The sequence below is a fragment of the Macaca nemestrina genome, chromosome 6, assembly GCF_043159975.1.
Source record: "Macaca nemestrina isolate mMacNem1 chromosome 6, mMacNem.hap1, whole genome shotgun sequence".
In the NCBI taxonomy this organism is placed as follows: Eukaryota; Metazoa; Chordata; class Mammalia; order Primates; family Cercopithecidae; genus Macaca; species Macaca nemestrina.
In genome coordinates this window covers 26,717,442-26,739,911 of record NC_092130.1, presented here as the reverse complement: position 1 = coordinate 26,739,911, position 22,470 = coordinate 26,717,442, and the positions used below count along the sequence as shown (strand labels likewise).

Sequence of the window (22,470 nt, the reverse complement as noted above, 5' to 3'; positions counted from 1 at the left end):
CCAGCTAGATTAGAACATGTAAAATAACATTCTCAAAAGAATGCCAGAGAAAAATCACAGCCTGTGAAAGTATCCAAGCCCCATCGATGGCCACCTGCCCTGTCACAGTATGGTGATCAGAGGCCAGGGAGGCCGCCTGAGCTGTGGGGTGTCTGGGAAGGTTCGTGAGGCTGCATCCACAAGGCCAGCAGTCATGTAAAGAGTGTGCCCTCACCCTTGTTTGAAGAATCCAGCAGAGTGAGAGCTGAAGGGTACCTATGAAACTCATCTCACCCTGCCCCTCATTTTATGAAATGGACACTCAAGAATGAGAGAAAGGAGGTGATCTGTCTGAAGTCACCCAGAAGTTAAACAGCAAAGCTGGGGTAGGATTTGGAGCAATCGCTTGCTCCTTCTTTGTTGCTTCTTTTCCCCCAACTGCATTTTCAGTGTGCTCATATGCCTCCTTGTTGGGGGGTGGGGCAGGGACAGAGCCAGAGACAGAGAGGGAGCTCAGAAGTGCTCCCTCCTCCCCACTGTGCCCCTCTCAAGGACCCTCTTTGCTGATGAAGCTTATTCCAGTTTCCTCTTCTTCCTCCCACACAGCCTTCCCTCTCCTGCTCTGCTCTCACCTCACTCTTCTGTAACAGACACTTTGTGATCACCAGAGCTGACACTGCCCAGAGCCTTTGGAAGGAAAAGGAGAGTGGGTGGATAGAAAGACAAACCCCAGATGCCAAAGGATGTTCTCTTCCAAGGTGATCCAAGCATCCCAGTCTAGGTCACTCTTTGTACTCATCCCCATCCTCTGAGAGAATTCACCCCAGAGATCCCCAAGATTTTCCATATCCCTCCAAGAAAAGTAAGATTCTGGTCCCATTTTATGAGGAGAAAAATGAAGTTCAAGTTGTTTAAAAACCTTTTGTAAGGTCATTTGACTAAAACTGGAATTCAAACTTAAAACCTTTCCCATTCCAAAGGTTAGGCTCGTTCTCCATTGGGCCACACTGCCCAAACTGGGGAAACCTTTGCAGTTCTTAGGACTGGTATTATACTTGAGCAAGGCCAAGAAGTAAACTCCTTTCTTCCTTAAACTGCCTGGATTTGAAATCTGGCTCAGCTACTTACTAGCCGTTTGTCCATTGTAAGTCACTTCTCTCTGTACCTCAGCTGTCTCACCTATGAGTGGGAATATTAATGTGGATCTCATAAACTAAAGATACAAGTTAATGTATGCAAAGTTTTAGAACACAGAGTGCAGCAGAAGTCCAGGGTCTCATCCTAACTCTGTCACTTATTCATTACCATTTGTGCAAATCATATTTTTCTGGAAGATCTCAATTTGTTCTACAGTTGGCATAATGTTTTCAAAAGGAAAAAATTCATCAAAACAATCTTCCTGGCTGTGTGATTTAGGGTTCTAGTTTTCCAGATTCTCTTCAGTTCAGAGTTATCAAAAAATATCTCTCAAAGCCACATTGGCTCCCTGAAGCTTAAGGAAGAGGCTGGTCTATTAATCTCAAGCACTTGGTGTTGGTATCTTTTGATCTTGCAAACCATGCACACCTCGGCTGATTTGGAATGGCCTTTGTCATACTGGGTCAGCATCCTTTGGACCATTTCAGATACGCAAGACAGTGGCTATGATTGCTCTGACAGAGCACAGAAACTCATTGTCACCAGCAGCCTTGAAGCAAGAGAGACCCCTTAACACTAATTTTGGCAGATGGTTGGTGAGCTATGTAACTAAGATAGTTCAGTCCTTGTTTCCTTACCTATCCCTCTTTTTAAGACAGAAAGTACAGTGGGAGAGAAATGGAGCTCCAGGAGACACAGGATTTTAGGTAAATATTTACTATATGCCAAGCACGGTTCTCTAAGAATCTGACATATAACATAGTTAATCCTCACAACAACTATGAGAAATACCATAATAATCCTTATGTTGCAGCAAAGGATACTGAGGCACCAAAAGGTTGAGTGGCCCTCCTGAGGTGGCACAGCTAGGAGGTGGTGGAGCTGAGATTTGAATCCAGGCTGACATGCACAGGCAGTTTCTGTGACAGAGGGCAGTAACCCTCTGTGGCTCTGACTCGGAACCTCAATACATGCAAACTTTCTGCTTAGAGTGTTCCCAGCCCTCTTCACCCAACCAAAGGCACTTTTTTTTTCAGGCTTCATTGCTTTCACTGCAAGGCCTTCCCTGAGCTCCAAGATCAAGTTTGGGTCCACTGGTTTTGCTCTATAATTACTTGTGTAATATTGGCCTTTCTCACTAGACCTTAGGTAACTTGAAAACAAGGACCACACCTGTCTTCTTCTCTGCTGCATTCCTGTGTCTAGCATGGGTCTGACAGTATTAAGCACTCATGAGTGAATGAGTAAATGGACAAATAAATGATTAACTAGAATCTTTCTTACCTGGTTCCCAGTAGCTTTCATATTTATCATGTTTGGACTTTCATTCTTCTTTTTATCAGACATTCAATGGGCACCTACTATATGGGAGGCCTGTGAAGGTGTAAACTGGCTTTTCGTCAAAAGATGGGCATGCTATGAGTATTTGCTTGGCCTTTTCTGGATAGGAAGGTTTTGTCATGTAAAGGGAAGATGCGATTGGTTTTAAGTCTACTGGAAATTGTAGCCATAAGTGCCCACCTCATACCAGGAAATTTGCTCTTGCTCTGAAATGGCTTTGCCAGCTGTCATTCCTGACTACAACAGTTAGGGCAGAATAAAGATGAAGGGACTCTCTGGAAGACCAAATATTCCCAGGCCAGGTAGTACACCCATGCAGCCTTGCAATCAATAGCCCAACCTGGAGTCCCTGACCTTCTGCCACAAAGTGCCAGCATTTTATCCTAAATCCCAGGACTGAGAGAAATTAGTCTGTGAGGCCCTGACTGACATTTACAGCACTTTGTCAATAGTGGATACTTGCATGAGGTATGTCTGTCGGTGTGTTTATAGATATCCAAGTGTGCCTCCCTGGTTCCAAATGTAATTGGATAAGTCAACACAAATACTTTTTTCTCCCCAATATTTATGGTGTTTTCACTGATTTAAGCACAGCTACAATACCTTATTTAATTAGAGAGAAACAGACTACCCTCTGTGTTACCAGAGATTATATAGGGAGAGGACACCTTAAAGGTTTGGTTGGTTAAAGTGGCTAAAATAGGAAAATGTGAAGACTTTTATGCAGAGACATGGGTATTTGAGGACACAATTAAGTCTTCATCCCAGGAGTATTCCACAAATTCACACATATCCATATTCATGCGCACATACCTGTGTGATCACAGAATTGTAGATCAAAGCTGGAAGAGCCCTTAAGAGAGAAATCAAGTGGCTCAGAAGTTTCCAAACTTTTTAGTTTGAAGCTCTATTTTCAAATGGAATCTTGGGGGAGAACTCTCGTGTATAAAACAGACAAAAAGCAGAGCTACTATGGTGGAAGAGAGACAGTGGGGATCTAGGACCCCATCTTTCTGCCCTTTCCCTAACCTAATATGGTAACTTCTAAAATGCCTGCAACCGGGAACATAGCTTATAAGATCACTGATGTAGCCAAAGCTCTTATTTTGCAGATAAGTCGACTAATGGCTCTACAGGTTGAGATCATTGCCCAAGGACAAACAACTCATGAGATTCAAAGACAGGACAGCATTTATGTGGTTCTCCCTAAAACTCTTTTCTGACACTTCTTATTTATGACCTAGGTCACCATAGACTACACAAAAAAGTCAGTAAGAAGACCTCTTTGATCCACAAGACAAAAGCTAAGGCTGAGAGGTGATAGGATTGAAGCTTATAAAAAACAATCATGAAAATGGTGAACAAAAACTTTCAGTTCCTTCATTCCTCCACATGTATTGAGCGTGCACCCTCATCCAGGTACTGTGTGTGGATGCTGTGGGGGCCAACGTCCCTGCCCTCCAGGAGCTCACAGTCTCACAGGGAAGATGAGAAGGGCCCCTGCACGCTCAAAGAGAAAGCTAGGAGAGGCCTAGAAGAGATAGGAATTAAGTGCTGTGTGGTTCACATTTCAAATACCAGCACATGTTAAAAGAGCTAAGGGAAATGCCCTGATCTCATGGAAGCCTGATACTTCTTTCTTAGTATAAAGATGTGTGCTGCTCTGAGTGCTTCATTGCAGGACAGGACATAAATGAATAGATTGGCCTCACTAGCGGTTGGGAGGCTTCATGCACAGTGGTTATAAAACAAGTCCTAGAGTCTTGTTATTTGTTGGACTATGGTCTCTGTCCTTCACTAGCTATACTGTACTGAGCAAGAACTACTCCCTTAATTTAAGCCTCATTTTTTTTTTAATTTCTAATTTGTGAATGGGAATGATAATAGTACCCACTTTACAGGATTGCTGTGAGGGTTAAATAAGATAACACAAATAAAGCACTTAGCACAGTTTCTACTAGTTTGATACATGTTAGGTACTTGTAATTATTGTTTTAGCCAAAGTCTGCCTTCTATGACATCTGCCCTTTCATTGGCTCTGGCCTGCCTTCCAGAGCCTCAGAGAACAAATCATCCATCTCTTCCCCATGACAACTCTTCTGGGACTCAGATACATCCTTCACTTACTTTCTTGGTCTTCTATAATTTTTTAGGCTGATAATTCCCCCTTTTTAAAAAAAAATACTTCTAATACAAGAAGACTTTTTAAACCACAGTTTCCTATAACTACTCTCTCTATGGAGCTGTCATCTAAGATTTTATCTGACAATTTGGGGAAACTTGGCATGTTCAACCTGTGCCATCCAGAGTATAAAGTACAAGTTCTTTGATTTTTCTCTCATCTTACCTCCTGTGGATCTCAAGGGGATGGGGTGGAGGAAGTGTTCTTTCCAGTATCCCAGGATTTGTTTAATAAACCTTACTTGCCCGTTTCCTTGAACGATGTTAGATGCTCCTTCTTCCTTCTGACTGGTATGGTGTCAGCACAGGCAGGATGATGAGGGCTGAACAGCTTGTATGTGACCCCTTGAAAGAATCCCAGAGCAAAGGAAATCTAGCTTTGAAGATAAAGCTTTTCATCCTTCGAAAGCTATGTTCCTATACACCTGCTTCATGTTCTCTCAGTCTTCTTGCCTGACCCAGTCCCTGTATTTGAAGCAGTTCTAACACCTAACCTCTTTTGACCCAATGATAATGATAATGGTGAATGTGATGATCATAATAATAGCTAACATTCATTAAGCGCTTACTATGTGCCAGACACGATTCTAAGTGCTTAGTTTTATTAATTCTTTTGAACTGTACACCAGTCCTATGATGTAGGTGCTATATCTGCATTTTGAAGACCAGAGAACTGAGCCTCAGAGAGGTTAAGTAACCAGTAGGCACACATAATCAGTTCTTCTGTTTCTAATTGCACGTGATAATTAATAGTCATAATGATGGCCCAGAGCCTCTTTAAGATTCTTAAAGCATTCTCCAAATCTTCACAGCAAGATGAAAGCATGTCCAATATAGTTGTAGTGTTAAACATCTCTTTAGGATATCATAATTACTTGAAATGCCTTTTCATTCTAATCCTTTGAAAATTATAATTGGCATGTGATAGATGGAGTGACTATATTAGCTAGTTTACTTGATTGAGCACATTCACTCCCAATCGTTGTACTCAAACGGCTTTTCAGCATTGTGTTACCTCCTACAGTGGATATAGAGAGGAGACAGATTCTGTTCTCAACTAATCCTCTCACCAACCATATAATGTTAAGCCACTATTCCCCTCTTTGGGCCTCAGTTTCCCTGTCTGAACAATATGAAGGGTTTGGTCTTCTCTCCAAAATCTTTGCTCCTGTATAGGTCAAAAGTCAGCAAACTATGGTCCCTGTGTCAAATCCAGCTATCACCTGATTTTATATGGCTCATGAGCTAAGAATAGTTTTTTACATTTTTAAATTTTGGGGAAAAAATCAAAAGAATTATATTTTATAGTATGTGGAACTATATGACATTAAATTTCCATGCCCCAAAAAAAAAATTACTATTACTATACTAAACAGTAATAGTAAATTACTACATACTAAATAGTAATATTAAATTAGTATTTTCTATATATGGCTGCTTTCATGCTGCAATGACAGAGCTGACTAGTTGTGACAAGAACCATATGGTTTGCAAAGCCTAAAATATTTATAATCTGGCCCTTTACATAAAAAGTTTGCTAGCCCCTTGCATAGATGTGGAATAGGGGGGCACTAATGGGCTTCAGATAAATTAGAAGCTTTGGAAACATCTAAAGACCCTTAGGAGGTTAGTGTCAAGGAGAGAAACCTAGTGCAGTCCCACAAATGTTCCTTCAAGACCGAAAGCTATATTTGAAGGCCCCTGCTCTGGCAGGGTAAGACATATTCTGGCTATTAACTGTGCCAGCCACAGTCGGAGGTTCATTGTCCCTCTTCATCTGGAACTATCTGGACACACTATCCAAAAGCTAAACTCGTGTTTCTCCACTGGTGTGGCAGTAGAACACATTTGGGAAGAAGAGACAGATTTTATAGTTGGACCACAGTTTGAATTCTTGCTTGCTGTGTGATCTCAAGGAAATTTCCAAAGGTCTCTTAGCTGTAGCTCCTTAACAGAAAGTTAGGATGGATACTCACTCACTCATTTATGCAAATAACTATTAGATGTCTACTGTGCACATTTACCTCTTGGAATTGTTTGAGGAATTAGAGGATTATGTATACAAAGCATTTAACAGAATGCCTGACTCAGGAATAGGGCTTGGAAAATGTTTAAAATACATCTCAAATGATCATTACTCTTTTGTTTTTAAATTGCAGTAACTTCCAAACTCTTAGAAAGTTGTTTGAATAAAGTTATATGATGCATATGAAGGGGCATTTTTAGCCATTATTGTCATTTTTGTTATTCTCATAAGCAATGGAGCTGTTTTCAGTAGAGCATTTAACAGCACCAGTGTGCTTTAATTTCAGGCCAGGAGATAAAAAATTAAGCAGGGCTCTCTTAAAAGACCGTAACAAAGCTTTAATAAATGCAACAACTTCTCTCCCCTGTCCTGCCACTGCTACTTCCTCCCCTACTTTACAGTGTCTAATGGATGATATCTAAGATACATTAGAGCTATCTGAGGATCTATTTTTATTTTTTAATAGTATTAAAAATATAATATATTCACATGATAAAACAGATATTACAGAAGGGTATAAAATAAAAGATAAATGCCCATTCTTTCCAGTTCTATACTTCATAGAAGTACCTTTTGCAACCTTTTCCTACATTTGGTTATTTAATGGTTTCCCTTACACTTCTACATAATATATTTATGTTTCTTTTTCTTGCTTTTTCAACTTTAACTCCATATCTGACTTCCCATTAGAAAGACGACAAATCAGCTCATAATACACCCCCAGCATCCCCTTCTCAATGTTTGTTAGTTATGCTATTATTTGGAATTCTTCTGATGATTACCTTATATTTTTAATATAGTGAACCTTGATTTTTGATTCAACAGCATTAGAGCTTTGTCAAAATACAGATATCCAGTTTCCTCTTTAGGGATACTGGATGATAATTCTTGGGGATGGCTATTTTGCAAAAGTGACTCAAGGTATTCTGATACGTCCCTCAGAACCACTTCCTGAGAGCTTACAGTTTATCAGTCAATTTATTTGCATTTAATAATGACAGTAAACACGGCATCCTTTCTCACCAATTTTTTATTAGTCAGACATGGGACAGTGTAAAGTGCTACAGAGGTGCAGAAGAAGCAGACAAGAACACAGTGACCTGATAGCCCTAGGAGCTCGCTGATCACCAAGCTTCACTTTAGGTGAGAAACAGTCACTCAAAGACAAGTATCTGGTGCCAGTGCTGGGAGGTCAGTGGAAGGAGAGTGGGTTTAGACCTGCATTCTTGTGTTGAATAGCTGGAAAAACACTGACTAACCTGAAAAAACAAGTACTCTGTAGATTTATTTCATTTTTTTTTGTCAATAGTCACAGTATATAGAGCAATGGTCCTAGCATTTGGGAACATGTTGTAAAATAGGCAAAATGGCTCAAAGAGAGTAGTAATCAAACTTCATAGTTAAAATTTTTAATAAAATATAATTAGCAATGTAGTATTTTTATATAGTACTATATAATTAATAGCACAAATAAAGCAGATAAAGAAAAATGTGCTAATTACCAAATATTACCCTCTAAGGTTTTTTAATAATATGGCAAAGAAAATTAGAAAATTATTTAATCAAACCCTATTTAATGAGAGTTCCCAGGGGAACAGAATGAGTGAATTAAATATTCCCATAAACCAGTGGGCAAAGAGTTAACACCTTTATTTCCCCTTCTTAGTCAAGAACACATTTGTACATTGCCAGAGTTCATTTTCTTGAATTATGGAGAAATTTAGTCTAGTGACTATAATAGAGTCATTTCTTAGTGATTAAAAACATTGTAGAGATGCAAGATTATTATTCCCAGCATGAAATCTTACATAGGAGGGAACATGTCAGCTATTAGATGAGAATATAGTTCATGACCCCAAGTTATTTCCTAATTTTGTTTCTTTTACTTAACATCATAGCTATGAGCTTCTTGTATTCTTTGTCCATTTTTTCATGGGCAGGGAGGGGAGTTCTGTTGGAGAGTCTTATTAGTTTGATCATAAGTAACTAAGGTGTGGCTGCATTAACCCTGTTTATGACATTCTGATGATAAGGTTGAGTGGCATTTATGTTGAGCAGTCGAGAAAACTCTACCATTTTCTTTGGCCTCCATTATGTCTGAGATGGAAGTAGTCAGTATGAAATGCCCAGGACCTTGTTACAGATTTTCAAGAGACAGAATTTGACTGCAGGAGATACTTTCTATTTCAATCTCCCCGAAGTTACTTTATGAACATGTTCTTTTTAAAGTCTCTAAGAACTATGAGAAATCTCTCAGCTGTGCTCTAGCTTTTAACCAGTGCTGGGATGAGTGCACTCTTAAATGGTGTAACGTCTTGGAATGCATATTGGGTACAGGAACCTAGTTCTGATTTCACCTTTACTAACAGCTTGCTAGAACCATTGTGCAAATTAGTTACATCTGTGAAACTCTGTAAACTGTGGCTGTGGAACATGTTAAACTCAAAAGGTATTTTCAACCTGAATTTCTCTTTTCAACCAATTAAAATCACCCACTGGTATTTGGTGCCTGCTGGTCATATTTCTCCTGGATAATTGGCTTTCTTGCTTGAGGAAAGTCTCTGGCTTTTATTTATTCACTCAACAAATATATACTGTGCACCTACTCTGTGCCAAGCATTGTTCTATGAGCAGGTTCTAGGATACATCAGTGACCAAGACAAAAAAGGTTCCTGCTCTCATGAAACTGACATTTCAATAGGAGGAAAGCGGATATGGGAACACATGAGTAAACAAGATAATCTTAAATGGTGATAAAAACTCTGGAGAAACTCTAACAGGGCACTGAGAAAGAGCAGACTGGATAGGGTGCTGGGGGTAACTCTACTATGTTCTTCCGGAAGCAGTTCCCTGAGACAAGGATTCAAGTACAATGGGCTTCTTGGTTGCCAAGCCTAAAAACACCAGTGGGAAAGCAGGGAAGGGAAGTGGAGAAGGGAAGCCCACCTACACAGTTTCATCAACAAGATGCCTACGCTGCAGCCTACTGAAGGAGCACAGTCCCCGAGGGAATCCCGAGATGTCAGTGTAGAACCCACCTCAGGGTCATGATGCCCAGAGGAGAGGATTCTGGGGCCGTTATCTACTAACTCTTTATCTGTCATTGATTGGAAGCTGCTTCTGGGCATATTAACTCCTCAACATGTCTAGCTTACCCTGCAGGTAGGCAGAATAACCAGGTGTTTGCAGTTAGTATATAAAGTAGAATATCCAGCAAACAGGATGCTGACATTGTCTACAACAGGGCAAGAACTGGTTCTTTAGATAAGAAGTAGGGAAAGACCTCTCTGAGAGATAGCAGTCTAGCCGAGATCCAAATGATGGAAAGCAACCAGACAGGGAAATCACATTTCCAGGCAGACAGAATAGCAAGGACAAAGACTCTGAGTGCGACTAAGCTTGCTTTGTTTACAAAAATAGAAACAATAAAAAAATCACAGAACTTTAGAGGCATGGGGTGGGGGAGGGTTGTTTTTGAATCATGAAGTCTATTCTTTCAGATACAAAAATTAGAGAAAGCCAATGAGAAATTCAGAAACATGGACAGTGTCCTAGGATCCCAAGAGGGAGCTGGGTCCGCTGCTATAATTTCTTGGCTCCCAGTTCCGAACTTTCCCATGGACCGTGGATCCCCTGCTCATTTTCGCATTTCACTCATTGGAATTTGGGGGTTTCCTGGAAGCCATGGAGCTGAAAGGGAATTGCCTTTATGATCCCGCTCAAATTCTTTGGGCAGTTTTCCAAGATACGATCAATGGCATATGAGTGAAAGATCTGCATGTGACTTATGAAAAAAGTTCTTCATGAAGAAGCTGTGCATTCCATTTTTTTCTTCCTGCTGGACAGGCCCTCAATTATACCTAAAAAGAAAACCAAGTTAACACAAGGCTCTATGTGACCAGCTTTGGGCTGTCACTTTGATCTCCTTTCCACCCTTTCTCTTCAAACTCACTGTGTCACAGTCATACCAGCCTCCTTACTGTTTCTTGAATATGCCAGTCATCCTCTCATCTCTGGGCCTTTGCTCAGAATGCTCTTCTCCAAATATCCCCATAGCTCAGACACAGGCATCACTTCACTCAGGTCCCTAAGCCAAGACCACCTCCTCAGGGAGGCTCATCCTCATCATTCCTTCCAAAGCATAACACTGCCCCTTCCCATCCTCTTACCTCTCTTCATCCTTCTTCATGGGACTCATTGCTACCACGGAGTATACTATCCCAGATTATACTATACTATGCTGTATATTTACTTGTTCATTTATTGTCTATCTTCCCCACTAGAATATAAACTCCATGAGGAAAGGAACTTGCTTTATTCACTATTAGAATAGTGCACTGACTTTTCAAAAATGTTTGTTGAAATGATTAATCAGTGAATAAGTGAGTAAATGATTGAGTGAACCATTGCCTAACAGAGGCCCTTAGTTCTGGTGCTCTCTCTGTTACTAACTCCCTAAATGACTCTGTGCAAGTTGATTCTTCCACTCTGCCTTAGTTTCTTTATCTGGCAAATAGACATATAATGTTTACCTTAAAAAGAGATAAACTGAAATGAGGTCATAGATATGAAAGTACTGCATATTATTAAATATATTAAACAAATGTAAGATTTCCTTTTAAGGTTGAAGCCTAGTTGAGTTTCAGTAAACTTCACCAAATGGAGTGGAAAGTTTCATTATAATAAACAATCCTTCATGGGTGCTGGAATTGATCAGGTCTCATGGAGTGGTGAAAATTTACTCTGTTTTATGGAAAAGAGCACAGGGTGAGGATGAAGGCTGGGATCAGAACTCGGCCTCTTCCACAGACTTGCTCGTGTCCTTGGGTAACTCATAGAAGCTTGCCCCAGTGAAATTCAGATTTCTCTTCTCTCAAAATGATTGGGTATTGGGATGGTAGATGAGATTATTCCCTCCTTAGAGGTTTCTACTTTGTGCTATATATCTGTATCATCGTAATAATCCCAGCCACTATTTATTGATCACTTGGTCTGCACCATGCACTTGACATGTGTCATTACATTGCATGTTTACCCCAACATCTGGACCTCCATTATTCAGACAAGAAAACTGTCAAGTAACTTAGTTAATAGTGGTATAACTACTGGCTTATGCATAGCAGAGCCAGCATACTGGCTCCTATCCTAATTTTGTGCATAAACTAAATAATAGCCAAGTTCAAAGGAAAGGAGACCTAACTGTCTCTCCATTGAGTAGGTTTCACCTGGTGGAACAGAATGGAAAATTCTGTGGTTCCGGAACAGGTTAAGTTGATTTATCCAGGCAGCATGTTCTGACTTCTCCCTCCTCCCCCTCTCACAGGGCTTCATGGACATTGACTTAAACAAATTCAAGGAGAGTGGCGCCAACGTGACAGGTTTCCAGCTGGTGAACTACACAGACACCATCCCAGCCAAGATCATGCAGCAGTGGAAGAATAGTGATGCTCGAGACCACACTCGGGTGGACTGGAAAAGACCAAAAGTGAGTGGATGGGCGGCCAGCAGCAAAGGGCCAGCCTGTTCCCCTTGCCTGCCCCAGATTTCTGAGCTGCATTAGTCTTTAGAAAGGAATCAGTTTTCTAAAGGGAACAAATTCAGGGAAATATATTTGTAAAGATTATTAGGTACAAGGTGCAGGGGTCAGACAACCCAAAATGACAATGGTTTTAATGAGGGAGACATTTTATTTATCTCCCATGTAAACAAAACTTAGGAGTCAGCAGTCCTGGGCTTGTTAAATGGCTCCACAGTCATCAAATACCCGGGCTTCTTTTACCTTCTTGCTCTGCTGTCCTCCACCTACGGCTGTTGCCTGATAGGACAAGAGGGCTGCTTAAACTATAGCCATTGCCTCAGCATTCTACCCAGTAGGAAGAAGGAAAAAAAAAAAAAAAAAAAAAAACATGCAATGCACAACTTCTTCATGAAGAACTTTTTTCAGAAGTCACACGCAGATCTTCCACTCATATGCCATTGATCGTATCTTGGAAAACTACCCCCAGTTGGCCACAAGGGAAGCTGGAAAATGGTGGTTCTATTCTGGGCAGAGCCACCATGTTGCCCAGTTCAGGGGGATGCTCATTTCTTTGTAGATGGAGCTTCTTTGTGTAGTGAGGTGGCGCTTATTCTGCTCAGCCGTGTGCCCAGCTAAAAATCAGGGCAACCTAACTAAGGAATATCCAGCAGATCTCTACCTGAGAGAGTCCACTCTCAGTAATAATGCAGACTCTCTGCTTCTCACTTCCCAGCAACGCAGCTCTAAATACTGCCACCAAAATCTATTTGGTTTGCTATTTGAGAAATATTGGGAATAAGGATAGCAAATAATTTTTTTTCCCCAAGTACAAATAGCTTGACAGTGGCCATGTGGAACACTGTGTTAAGAAGGATGCTGAGGCCAAATTTGTTTAACTGGAAAAACAGTGAATCTTTGACAGACTTTCTCTTGTCACTCAATTTCTTTTCATAAATGGCAAACCATATAATGGAGGTACTTCTTATCCCACTATTGTTCAAACTGATTTAACTCTTCAGTAATGAAGACTTATGTCAGTATGAGCTTAAGCAAATAAAATCGTGAATATGCTTTAAAGCAATGAGAAAACTACATAGGAGTTAATTAATTAATGTGTGATGACTGCACTCCAATTTCCAAAAGACAGAACAGATGACAGAAATAACCAAATGTAATTTAATTTTTTAAAAAAGAAGTGAGATAATTAAATTTAAAAAACAGAAAAATATGCATTCACTTGTTCTTACATTCTCTATTGTGAACTTGGAGTGTAATAATAAGTGTTAGGAACAAATTAGTGAAGAAAACAGACATAGGTTCCAAAGCCAGGATATATTTTCCTGGACCACTCTGCTGATTTTTTTTCATCCACATCCTGGTCCCCTTTTTGTCAGGAAAGGGTATAATTGCAGCTGTTGTGAGTAAGAACGAGGGGAAAGTTTACAGAATATAAATTTACCACTTAGGTGAGCCACATGTGGAAAAGTTAAGAGCTCACCCTTCTTGCATTTTCTTTTTCCTTTTACTTTTACAAGAGATGAAAGAGTTAATTGTTCCTCTTGGCTTCCAGCTGATGACCGTAATGCCAAGATAAACCAACTGATTTTTCATGGACTGTATCCAGGCTGCAGATGTGTTATATGTAATCTATGCATTGTTTTTCCAACTGAACCAACATTTTAAAAATTACAAGATTACACACAGAAATCTAGAATCCTGGCTTTTCTGCAAAAGTCATAACCGGCAATACTGAACTCACAGTTCAAGAGGTCAGCATTGACTAGCATGGTCGAGCAGCTGCACCCATCTGCAGGGACAGGGACACCATCCCTGATCCACCACTGTCTCCCTGCATATATCATGCACCTGGCCCACTGCACATTTCTCATCACCAGAAAACACATTCCCAAATACAGCACCCGACCCTGCCTTCCTGTCAGCTCTCTTTGATGTCTAACTATCTCCATTCCTCCCACTAGTACACCTCTGCGCTTACCTACGATGGGGTGAAGGTGATGGCTGAGGCTTTCCAGAGCCTGCGGAGGCAGAGAATCGATATATCTCGCCGGGGGAATGCCGGGGATTGTCTGGCTAACCCAGCTGTTCCCTGGGGCCAGGGCATCGACATCCAGAGAGCTCTGCAGCAGGTAAGGCCACCAATGGTTGCCGCATCTAATGGGAGTCTGGGGGATTTCAGCATCAAATTCCAATAAAACACAGCTATTCTAAAGAAAAGGAAGAAAATGCCTGAAGATCAAAACAACCACTGTGTTGTTGGTGTTGGTGGCTCTTAACATACATTGACACTCACATAAAAAAAAAAAAAATCATCATCATCATATGGAACAGTCATTTCTTGTAGTGTAAAAGCTGTATTTTCTGCTTAGCAATTTTGCTGAAAAAGGAGAGCTGGTGATTTTCTGTGTATGGAAAAGGGACTTGAAATACACAAGGATGAAACCGAACCATGTTAATAGTCTCCTGGAAACTCCCCTCTTGCCCTGATTTTCTGGATGTCTTCTTTTGCTCTCTGCACACATCTTATGAGAGCCTGGTATATGTGGACCCTAAAAATGTTTCTCAGTACTTCTGATACTACCTTCTTGCTTCCCAGCATTTTGTTCATCAATTCTGTTTGAACTTAAGAATAGTTAAAGGGCAGGGATGGAAAATGACCATGCCCCCTCCAATCAATTGGCTATGCAAATGATTCTGAGGCTGAATCCAGATAAGATACAACAGAGAGAAGCATAAATATTCAATTAGTGATACGTCTGCTGTGGAAGCAGGATGAGACAGTGGTACATGTGGGTGTATATTTAACATGCCTGGTTTAGGTTTTGGGGACTTGCCCTAAGCTTTATTGCTCTTGGGGCTCCTGTAGATCTCTAAAGCACCTCAAGCCCAGGCTATGATTCTCAAACTGCCAAGGAGTAGCACTGTATTTTTGTTCTGATGCCTCCTGATAGAGAAGCTGTATTTCCTAAGGGATAGGGAGAGGACAGCTGTGCTTGCTGCAAAGGAATAACGAAGCATTGGCCACAATGGCAAGTCAGCACAGCAAGATTATTTGGCACAAATGTCCCTCAGGACCCACCCTCCCCAACAAAGGTAGTTGCCTGCCTAAGACCAGCTTTACTTTTAAGACGACATTCAGCAGAAGATGAATTTGGGCTCCTTTGGGAGAAGATGAGCATTTCTGAATGAGCGAGAAATGTAGAGCAAAATGTACAACTATTCCCACTTGTTTGCCAACCACACGTGCACAGCTCTAGCAATTTTCACAACCTGGAGAAAGAGACGCAAAAGGAACCTCACCAGCTGTTCCTCAGCCCTGATGAGTGCCTTTCTGTAGAGAAGAATATGTAGGTCTGTCCTTTGAAATGAAGCTAAGCAGGATTTCTACAAGCTACAGGAGGAACATGATAAGGAGGACCTCCAGTTGCCATTTCTGCCCTCTGCTGGTCCCTGTGCAGGGTGGCTCCCTAGTCACTAGGCAGCAACAACAGACACCAGGCAGCTTGCAGGGAAAAACTGCCAAAAAGGACAGTGCCTGTGCATCCCTTTCCACCCCCACCCCAACTTATTTAAAATGCTCTTTCAGACTCCACAGTCGAGACAGATTCTGTTTGCAATGTGAGGCTGGTTTCAAAAGGTCCCAGAGACTTGCCCTCAGCTTCACAACACTTCCAACTCCCTTGCCTCTCCCATCTTAATGACGTCCTGAAAGGATAGTCTGACGCCACCATGACAGTGATGAAGCCTGGGAGGCAATTCAGGGTGGCAGGAAGTGCTCTGAACTGGGAGGCAGGAGAGCTGGACTCCACATCCAGCTGGGCCCCTGGCTCTCTGGATGACCTTGAAATAATCACTTAGCTCTCCTTCCCCCTTCCCTTTCCTTCCCCATGAAAATGAAGGGGGTGGAGAGAGGACCTCAAGTCTCAATTGGCTCTGAAAATTCAAAGAGTCTACTTTTTTTTCTTATGGTCTAACCCATGTCCTTCTTGCTGTAGTGTATACTTAGCACTCTACTTCTGCCCTCAGTAGAGTTTGAAAGGAAGCAGTTGCCATAGTCAAAAGAATAATGACCTCTTTTATTTTATCTTGGAGCCAAGATATGTATGTGCCTGCCCTTCATCAGCTGTTCTTTAAGGACTTATGGTGTGCCCTGGCTTGGAGCCAAGCACTGAGGACAATAAAAGAAAGCAAGTCCTGCCCTCAAGAAACTACTTGCAGTGTCTATGGAGAAGAAGAGACGAACAACTATCCCAAAAAACAAAACAAATAAACAAACAAACCAGAACATTCTGACCCTAAGATCAGAGGTTCAAATAGTTTCCTTTTCCAATCTTTGTTAAGCACCAGAATGAAAAAAGTCTTTTGTTGAAAGACACCTTAGAGATTACTGACTCTCCTTTTCCCTCGCTTTATAATGAAGCAGCAGACCCAGAGTTGGCAGTGACTCACCCAGGATCACACAGCAGCTTACTGGCAGAGGCTGGAACAGATCCCAGTCCAGGGCTCCTCTTCCCCCGGTTAGGTCTGTGTATGGGCCCAGGGGCCCTTGCTTATAAGCATTGACCTCTGGAGCCTTCCATACATAGTCATGGCTACTGTTCAGCAATGGCTTTTTCTACAAACATCTCTTGAAATAGCCATGCCACCAGGGAACTGGGTAGATCCTGGTGGTATCCAGTCTTTGGAACCTGAGGTTTGGAGGCTCAGGTGTCTACTGCCTTCACCTCTGGCCTTCGGGTCACAGAATGGGAGAGAACCTGTGGGTTAGCTTGTGTTAGAGCTGGGGTGTCTATAAGTTAGGCCAAGAGGTCCAGCACAGCCTACCTGGAGCGCAAGCATGTTAGGAAATTAAATTCTGAAAAAAAGGATAATAATATGTATGGTGTGTTAAAGGTTTAGTATATACAAGGCTCTAAACATTTACACACATTATATCATTGGATCTTTGATATAACACCCTGAGGTGGGTAGTTTTATTAACTGTGCTTTGTAAATGGGGAAACTGAGTTTCAGACAGGTTATAAAACTTCCCAAAGTTATACACATACAGTGACAAAGCTGAGACTCTAAGTCACATTAGATGATGACTCCCTCTGTATGCTTCACTGCTCTGAAGCCTCAAGGGCACAGCCAAACAGGGAAGACACAAGATCTATGGCCCAGCCCCAAGCAGCACATGGCCTTGGGTAATATTTGTGCACCCCCTCCCCGCTCACCCCGCTGTAATTTCCCTAGCAGCAGAATGAAGATAATCAGCTGCCTGCCTGCCCCCTGCCTGCCATCTAGGGAGCCATTCAGAATATTAATGAACCCACATCCTGGAGGCCCTCAGCACTCCAGGAAGGAGGCAACATTAGGATGCCCATATGTCGCCTTCTGGATGGCGGAGAAGACTCAACTCCCCAAGTTGGGTTCTTAACATTGGGGAGGTAATAGACATTTGAGAATATGATTTTTGAAAAGAAATCTGTAGACTCTTTTTCTTAGAAAAATGCATACATGTACATACATAATTTCTGCATGACCAGGAGTAGAGAGAACATAGATCCTCCTAGAACCCATCCCAGGGCCTCGAATTTAGAATACCTCCCCTAAATAGTAATCATCCCTCTTAGTCTTTGTTTTTGCAACCTGCCAGTCAACAATCAAGCATATGGAAGTGAAGATATGCTCGGAATTTGCTAGATGGGATCTGGGGTTGGGTGGGCAAAGGGAGTTTAAGACACAGTCCTGCCCTTAAGGGCTAACCCAGGTGGGTTCATGGTGCTGTGGATGGTCAGAGCAGAATGCCATCACTGAGGAATGCAGACATCAGCAAGGCTTTCTGTAGGAATGTGACTGGCCTTTCAATAGGGTGACCACTTTATTATCCAAAATCTATCATCCAAATGGGAACACTTAGGGTGAAGGGAAAAACTACAATTATTATTCTAGAACAAGAGGACCAGAACTGTCCTGCATTAGTTGATGTGCATTGTTATAAAGAAATACCCAAAATTTCTGTATAAAGAACAAGGTTTCATTTTAGCTAACAGTTTTGTAGGCTGTATACGAAGTATACTGCCCACATCTGTTTTTGATGAGGGCCTCGGGAAGCTTCCAATCATGGCAGAGGGTAAGGGAAGAGAGAGTATGTTACATGGTAAGAGAGGGAGCGAGAGAGATAAGGGAGGAGGTGCCAGGCTCTTTTAAACAACCAGCTTTCATGAGAACTCAGTAAGAACTTATTTATTACCATGGGGAGGGCACCAAGCCATTCATGATAGTTCCACCCCCATGATACAAACACCTCCCACCAGGCACCACCTCCAACCTTCAGGGTCATGTTTTAACATGAGACTTGGAGGAGAAGAATATCCAAACTATATCATCATGCCTGTATCCCAGGCAAACTGAGATGGATGGTAATGGAACCCTTAAAGGTAGGATAAATTTGAACATGGAGTAAATCGGGTTTTAGAGATTCTGGATGGGGATGTCAATGATACCCAGCAAGAGATGAGGTAGAGTGAGGGTACAAGCAAGGACTTGCAGGTGTCACACTGGCCTGTTAGGGAATTAGGCATAGAAGAGCTGGGTTCCAACCATGGCTCCACCCAGCACCATCTGGGGGATCTTGTGGTAATTCCTTGCCTTTTCCAGATCTGGATTTTCCCATCTGCTAAACAGACATAATCCTCCTAGTGCTGTCTCCCTGACTGGCTTGTCACAGGGCTCAGAATTTTAAGAAAGCATCATGCTTGTGGGCCGGGCATGGTGGCTCACGCCTGTAATCCCAGCACTTTGGGAGGCTGAGGAGGACGGATCACGAGGTCAGGAATTAGCCTGGCCAGCCTGGCCAACATAGTGAAACCCTGTCTCTACTAAAAATACAAAAAATTAGCCGGGCGTGGGAGCAGGCACCTGTAATCACTTGGGAGGCTAAGGCAGGAGAATTGCTTGAACCTGTGAGGCGGAGGTTGCAGTGAGCCGAGGTCGTGCCACTGCACTCCACACCAGCCTGGGCAACAGTGTGAGACTACATTAAAAAAAAAAAAAAAAAGCACCATGCATGTGTTTCTTTGAACTTCAAGGAAGCTACATGAGACAGTCAGAGCCGAGATTATTCTTCCCATGACTCAGGCAGGAAAGTGAAGCTTAGAAGGGTTCTGAGATTTGCTCTGGCCAGAATAGCTAGCATGTGTCCCAGCAAGGACCTGGCCTACAGACCTCACAACCAGTGAGCATCCAGGAGGAAGGATCCACCTGCAAAGGGGATACAGGAGCCCTGCATCCAGTGTGACTGCTTGGCTATCTCCTTCAGGACCGCCTTTCAGGATCCAATGAGGGCAGGGGAGAGGAGTCACGGTTGACATCTGAAAAAAATTATTTGCTCCACCAAACATTAGTCAGGCTTCTGAACTTTCTCCTAGGCCCATTTATGCAATTCTTGTAAAATCCAGTTTTGGCAAAGACCTTGCTAAGTCAGTTTAGCAAGAACCCTGTCCACCATGTCCACCCTCTTTGCCATGATCATCTTCTTCAGCCTCCACCATCCCCCAGATGATGTCAGATTATCCTGGTCCATCTTCAGCAAGAATCTTCTTAGGCCATTTTAGCCAGAATTCCTCTTAACCCTGATGCTTGCTGTTAGTAATTCCCTATTCACTGACCCCCACCCTGCTCCTTGGTTGTACATTCCCACTGGCCCACGCTGTATTTGGATTTGAGCCCAATCTCTCTCCCCGACCGCAAGACCCCATTGCAGGGGTCTTTATACCTATTGCTATGATTCTGAATAAAGTCTTCTTTACTGTGCTTTAACAAGTGTGCTGATTAATTCTTTCTTTAACACAGCTGAAGTAATAGAGACATTAACCCTCATTCTCTCAGCACCAAGCAGGAAAGGAAATGTATGCTTCAGCCCCCTAGCAGCAGCAGACTCTGAGCTGGCACCCAGTACCCTTTACAGGAACCCAAGGTTAATTCTCCATCCTTCATGGAGGGAGTTGAGGGCGCCAGGATGGTGACAGGAGTTCCGGGAGCAGGAACCAAGAAGAAGTGCCTGGGCTCCATCAATCTGACCTCAGTCACCCTGGGACAGGGGGAAAAGGGATAAGTGCCCCAATCCCAGAGCTCAGACCTGATGGATGGGGACAGCAGTTTCAAGATACACATTTCTGAGAAGCTTCTTCCTCTGACTCTGAGTCCTGACTCTCCTCAATAAATGGGTTGGGGCTGAGCCATCCTCTTGAACTCTCCTTGCTCTGCCATCATGGAATGGTGTTTCTGGGATGTCTCTTTCCCATTCTCTGATACTTTGTTTTATCTCAGTGCATGTAAGACTTGGCTTCCCCAACTAGACACTAAGAGCCTTCAGTTACCCTTGACCTCTCAATTACTTACTGTGAATCCTGGAGTCAAGCACCATCAGCTCTGAGTCTCAACAATCTCATCTGTGAAACAGGCAAAATAACCACTGCTCTGGCTAGTCACTGGGTTTCTGTGAACATGAAATAAGCAGCTTCTTGTGAGATCACCGTGACAGTGCAAGGGGTCCTTGGGTCACTAGAAATGTGCAGGTAGGACCCTTGACCTTATTGGAAACTGAGGAAGGCAGTAAAAGTGTCAGTGACATGATCCTTCTTTCTTCTGAAAGAGTCCCCTGGTCTGAGACAACCTACCAGCCCCAAGACCTCAAATTTATATTTTATGTTTTGTAACTCTTAATCACTATACACAGCACAGTAGTAGTAATCGTCATTATCATCATCTAAATAATATGAACTATGCATTGAATACTTATGTCCCAGACAATATGCTAAGTACTTCTTGGAGGAGGAAACCAAGAAACAGATAGTTTGAGCAAGGAACCCATGGTCATACAGTTAGAATGAGCAGAGCATGACCTGGGAAATGCCCAGCAGCAATAGCAGAAAGCAGGTAGAAAACACTACATTGCACGTTTTTGTGTTGTCCTCCTGAAGCCTAGCACAATAGCACTGGCCTGTGTTTGAGAGAACACTTGGTACCTTAAGTGAAGATACCAGAAGTTATCACAAGCTCCAGATTTTAGACCTGCCTCTGCCACTGGTTAGTCGTAAGACTTCAGCAGATCACTTTACCTCACAGAGTTTGGCGTCTCCCATGTAAATAAAGATCATAATTTCTAAATGGCATAGTTCAGGGGGTTCCTGTGACTAGAAGTGAAATAATATGTGTGCAAGTGTGTCATAACCATGAAGGTTTTAGAAAGTAATGTTAGTATTAAGTATCACCATTAGCAACAATGATAATAACAGCTGGCATTTTTTTAATACTCACCATGCACCAAACATTGATCAAAAAATATCTCATTTAATCCTTAGAACAACCTTAAGACATAATTAACTCTAATTGGTTCCGTTAAACAAATGAGAAACTTAGTCATAGAGAGATTATGTACTTTGCCATACTAATATGCCATGCTGATTATTAGTATGAAACTTGAGACTGGGCTGAAAAGTAGATGCCTATTTGGATTATTAATTACACTTTCAGTTTGGGCAAATCAGTCTACCAGTTTACCATCTGCTCAAACTATCCAAGTCTGTTTTTTTGGAATGAGTCACTTACATGGTATCCACTAAACTAACACTATCTTGAACTGGAAATAAGGGAACACTAAAGATTGGCAAGAGATTACTGAGGTGATAAGAAGGTGAAGTTGCTGATGGACTGGAATTGCTCCTTTCTTTTATTCTTTGTAGTAGAATCTGTACTTTGTTTTCTCTCTGAAAAATAAAGATAGCCCAGACATTTACGGAGCTGGGGATTTCTCCAGATTTCATCCAAGAAAGTAAAGAGCGTGTTGTGAAATTTGCTCAGTGCTCTGGGCCTGTTGTGACCTCCTCACTGAGACTTCAAACCAGAAGGTGACAAGAGGGTCAGCCTCCAAACAGGAACACACACACCTGCACACACACACGCATTCTCTCTCTCTCACTCTCAAACACACAACTCCCAGCTCTTCTTATACCTTCTAACAACAGAGGAGCTAGCCACTGTCAGAAAAAAAATATATAAAACTCTGCAAAGCTTCCTTTCAAGCCATTTGAAGGGGGGAAAATAAACAGTGTTGGGTCACAGGGTTGGATTTGTATTTGTAACAGGTAGACACTCACCTCACTGGCCTTAGGCAAGAGGGATCTGAGGACACATGGTGGATCACTATTAGGGAATGTGGTTACTTGTACCTGAACTGATGATACACAGCTAGACTCAGGCTCACTTTGAGAGTGGTCTTGGATGA

General features: G+C 42.1%; 1 protein-coding gene across 5 annotated transcripts in view; it reads left to right on the top strand.

Moving 5' to 3' along the window:
- LOC105482410 (glutamate ionotropic receptor AMPA type subunit 1) overlaps positions 1-22,470 on the top strand; it is a 322,484-nt gene that overhangs the window by 173,184 nt on the left and 126,830 nt on the right. For all 5 annotated transcript variants that reach the window (XM_071098181.1, XM_071098179.1, XM_071098178.1 and 2 more), the window contains 2 exons: positions 11,988-12,149; positions 14,162-14,329. In XM_071098181.1, coding sequence (XP_070954282.1) covers positions 11,988-12,149; positions 14,162-14,329 — 330 coding nt within the window. The remainder of the gene's footprint in view (positions 1-11,987; positions 12,150-14,161; positions 14,330-22,470) is intronic.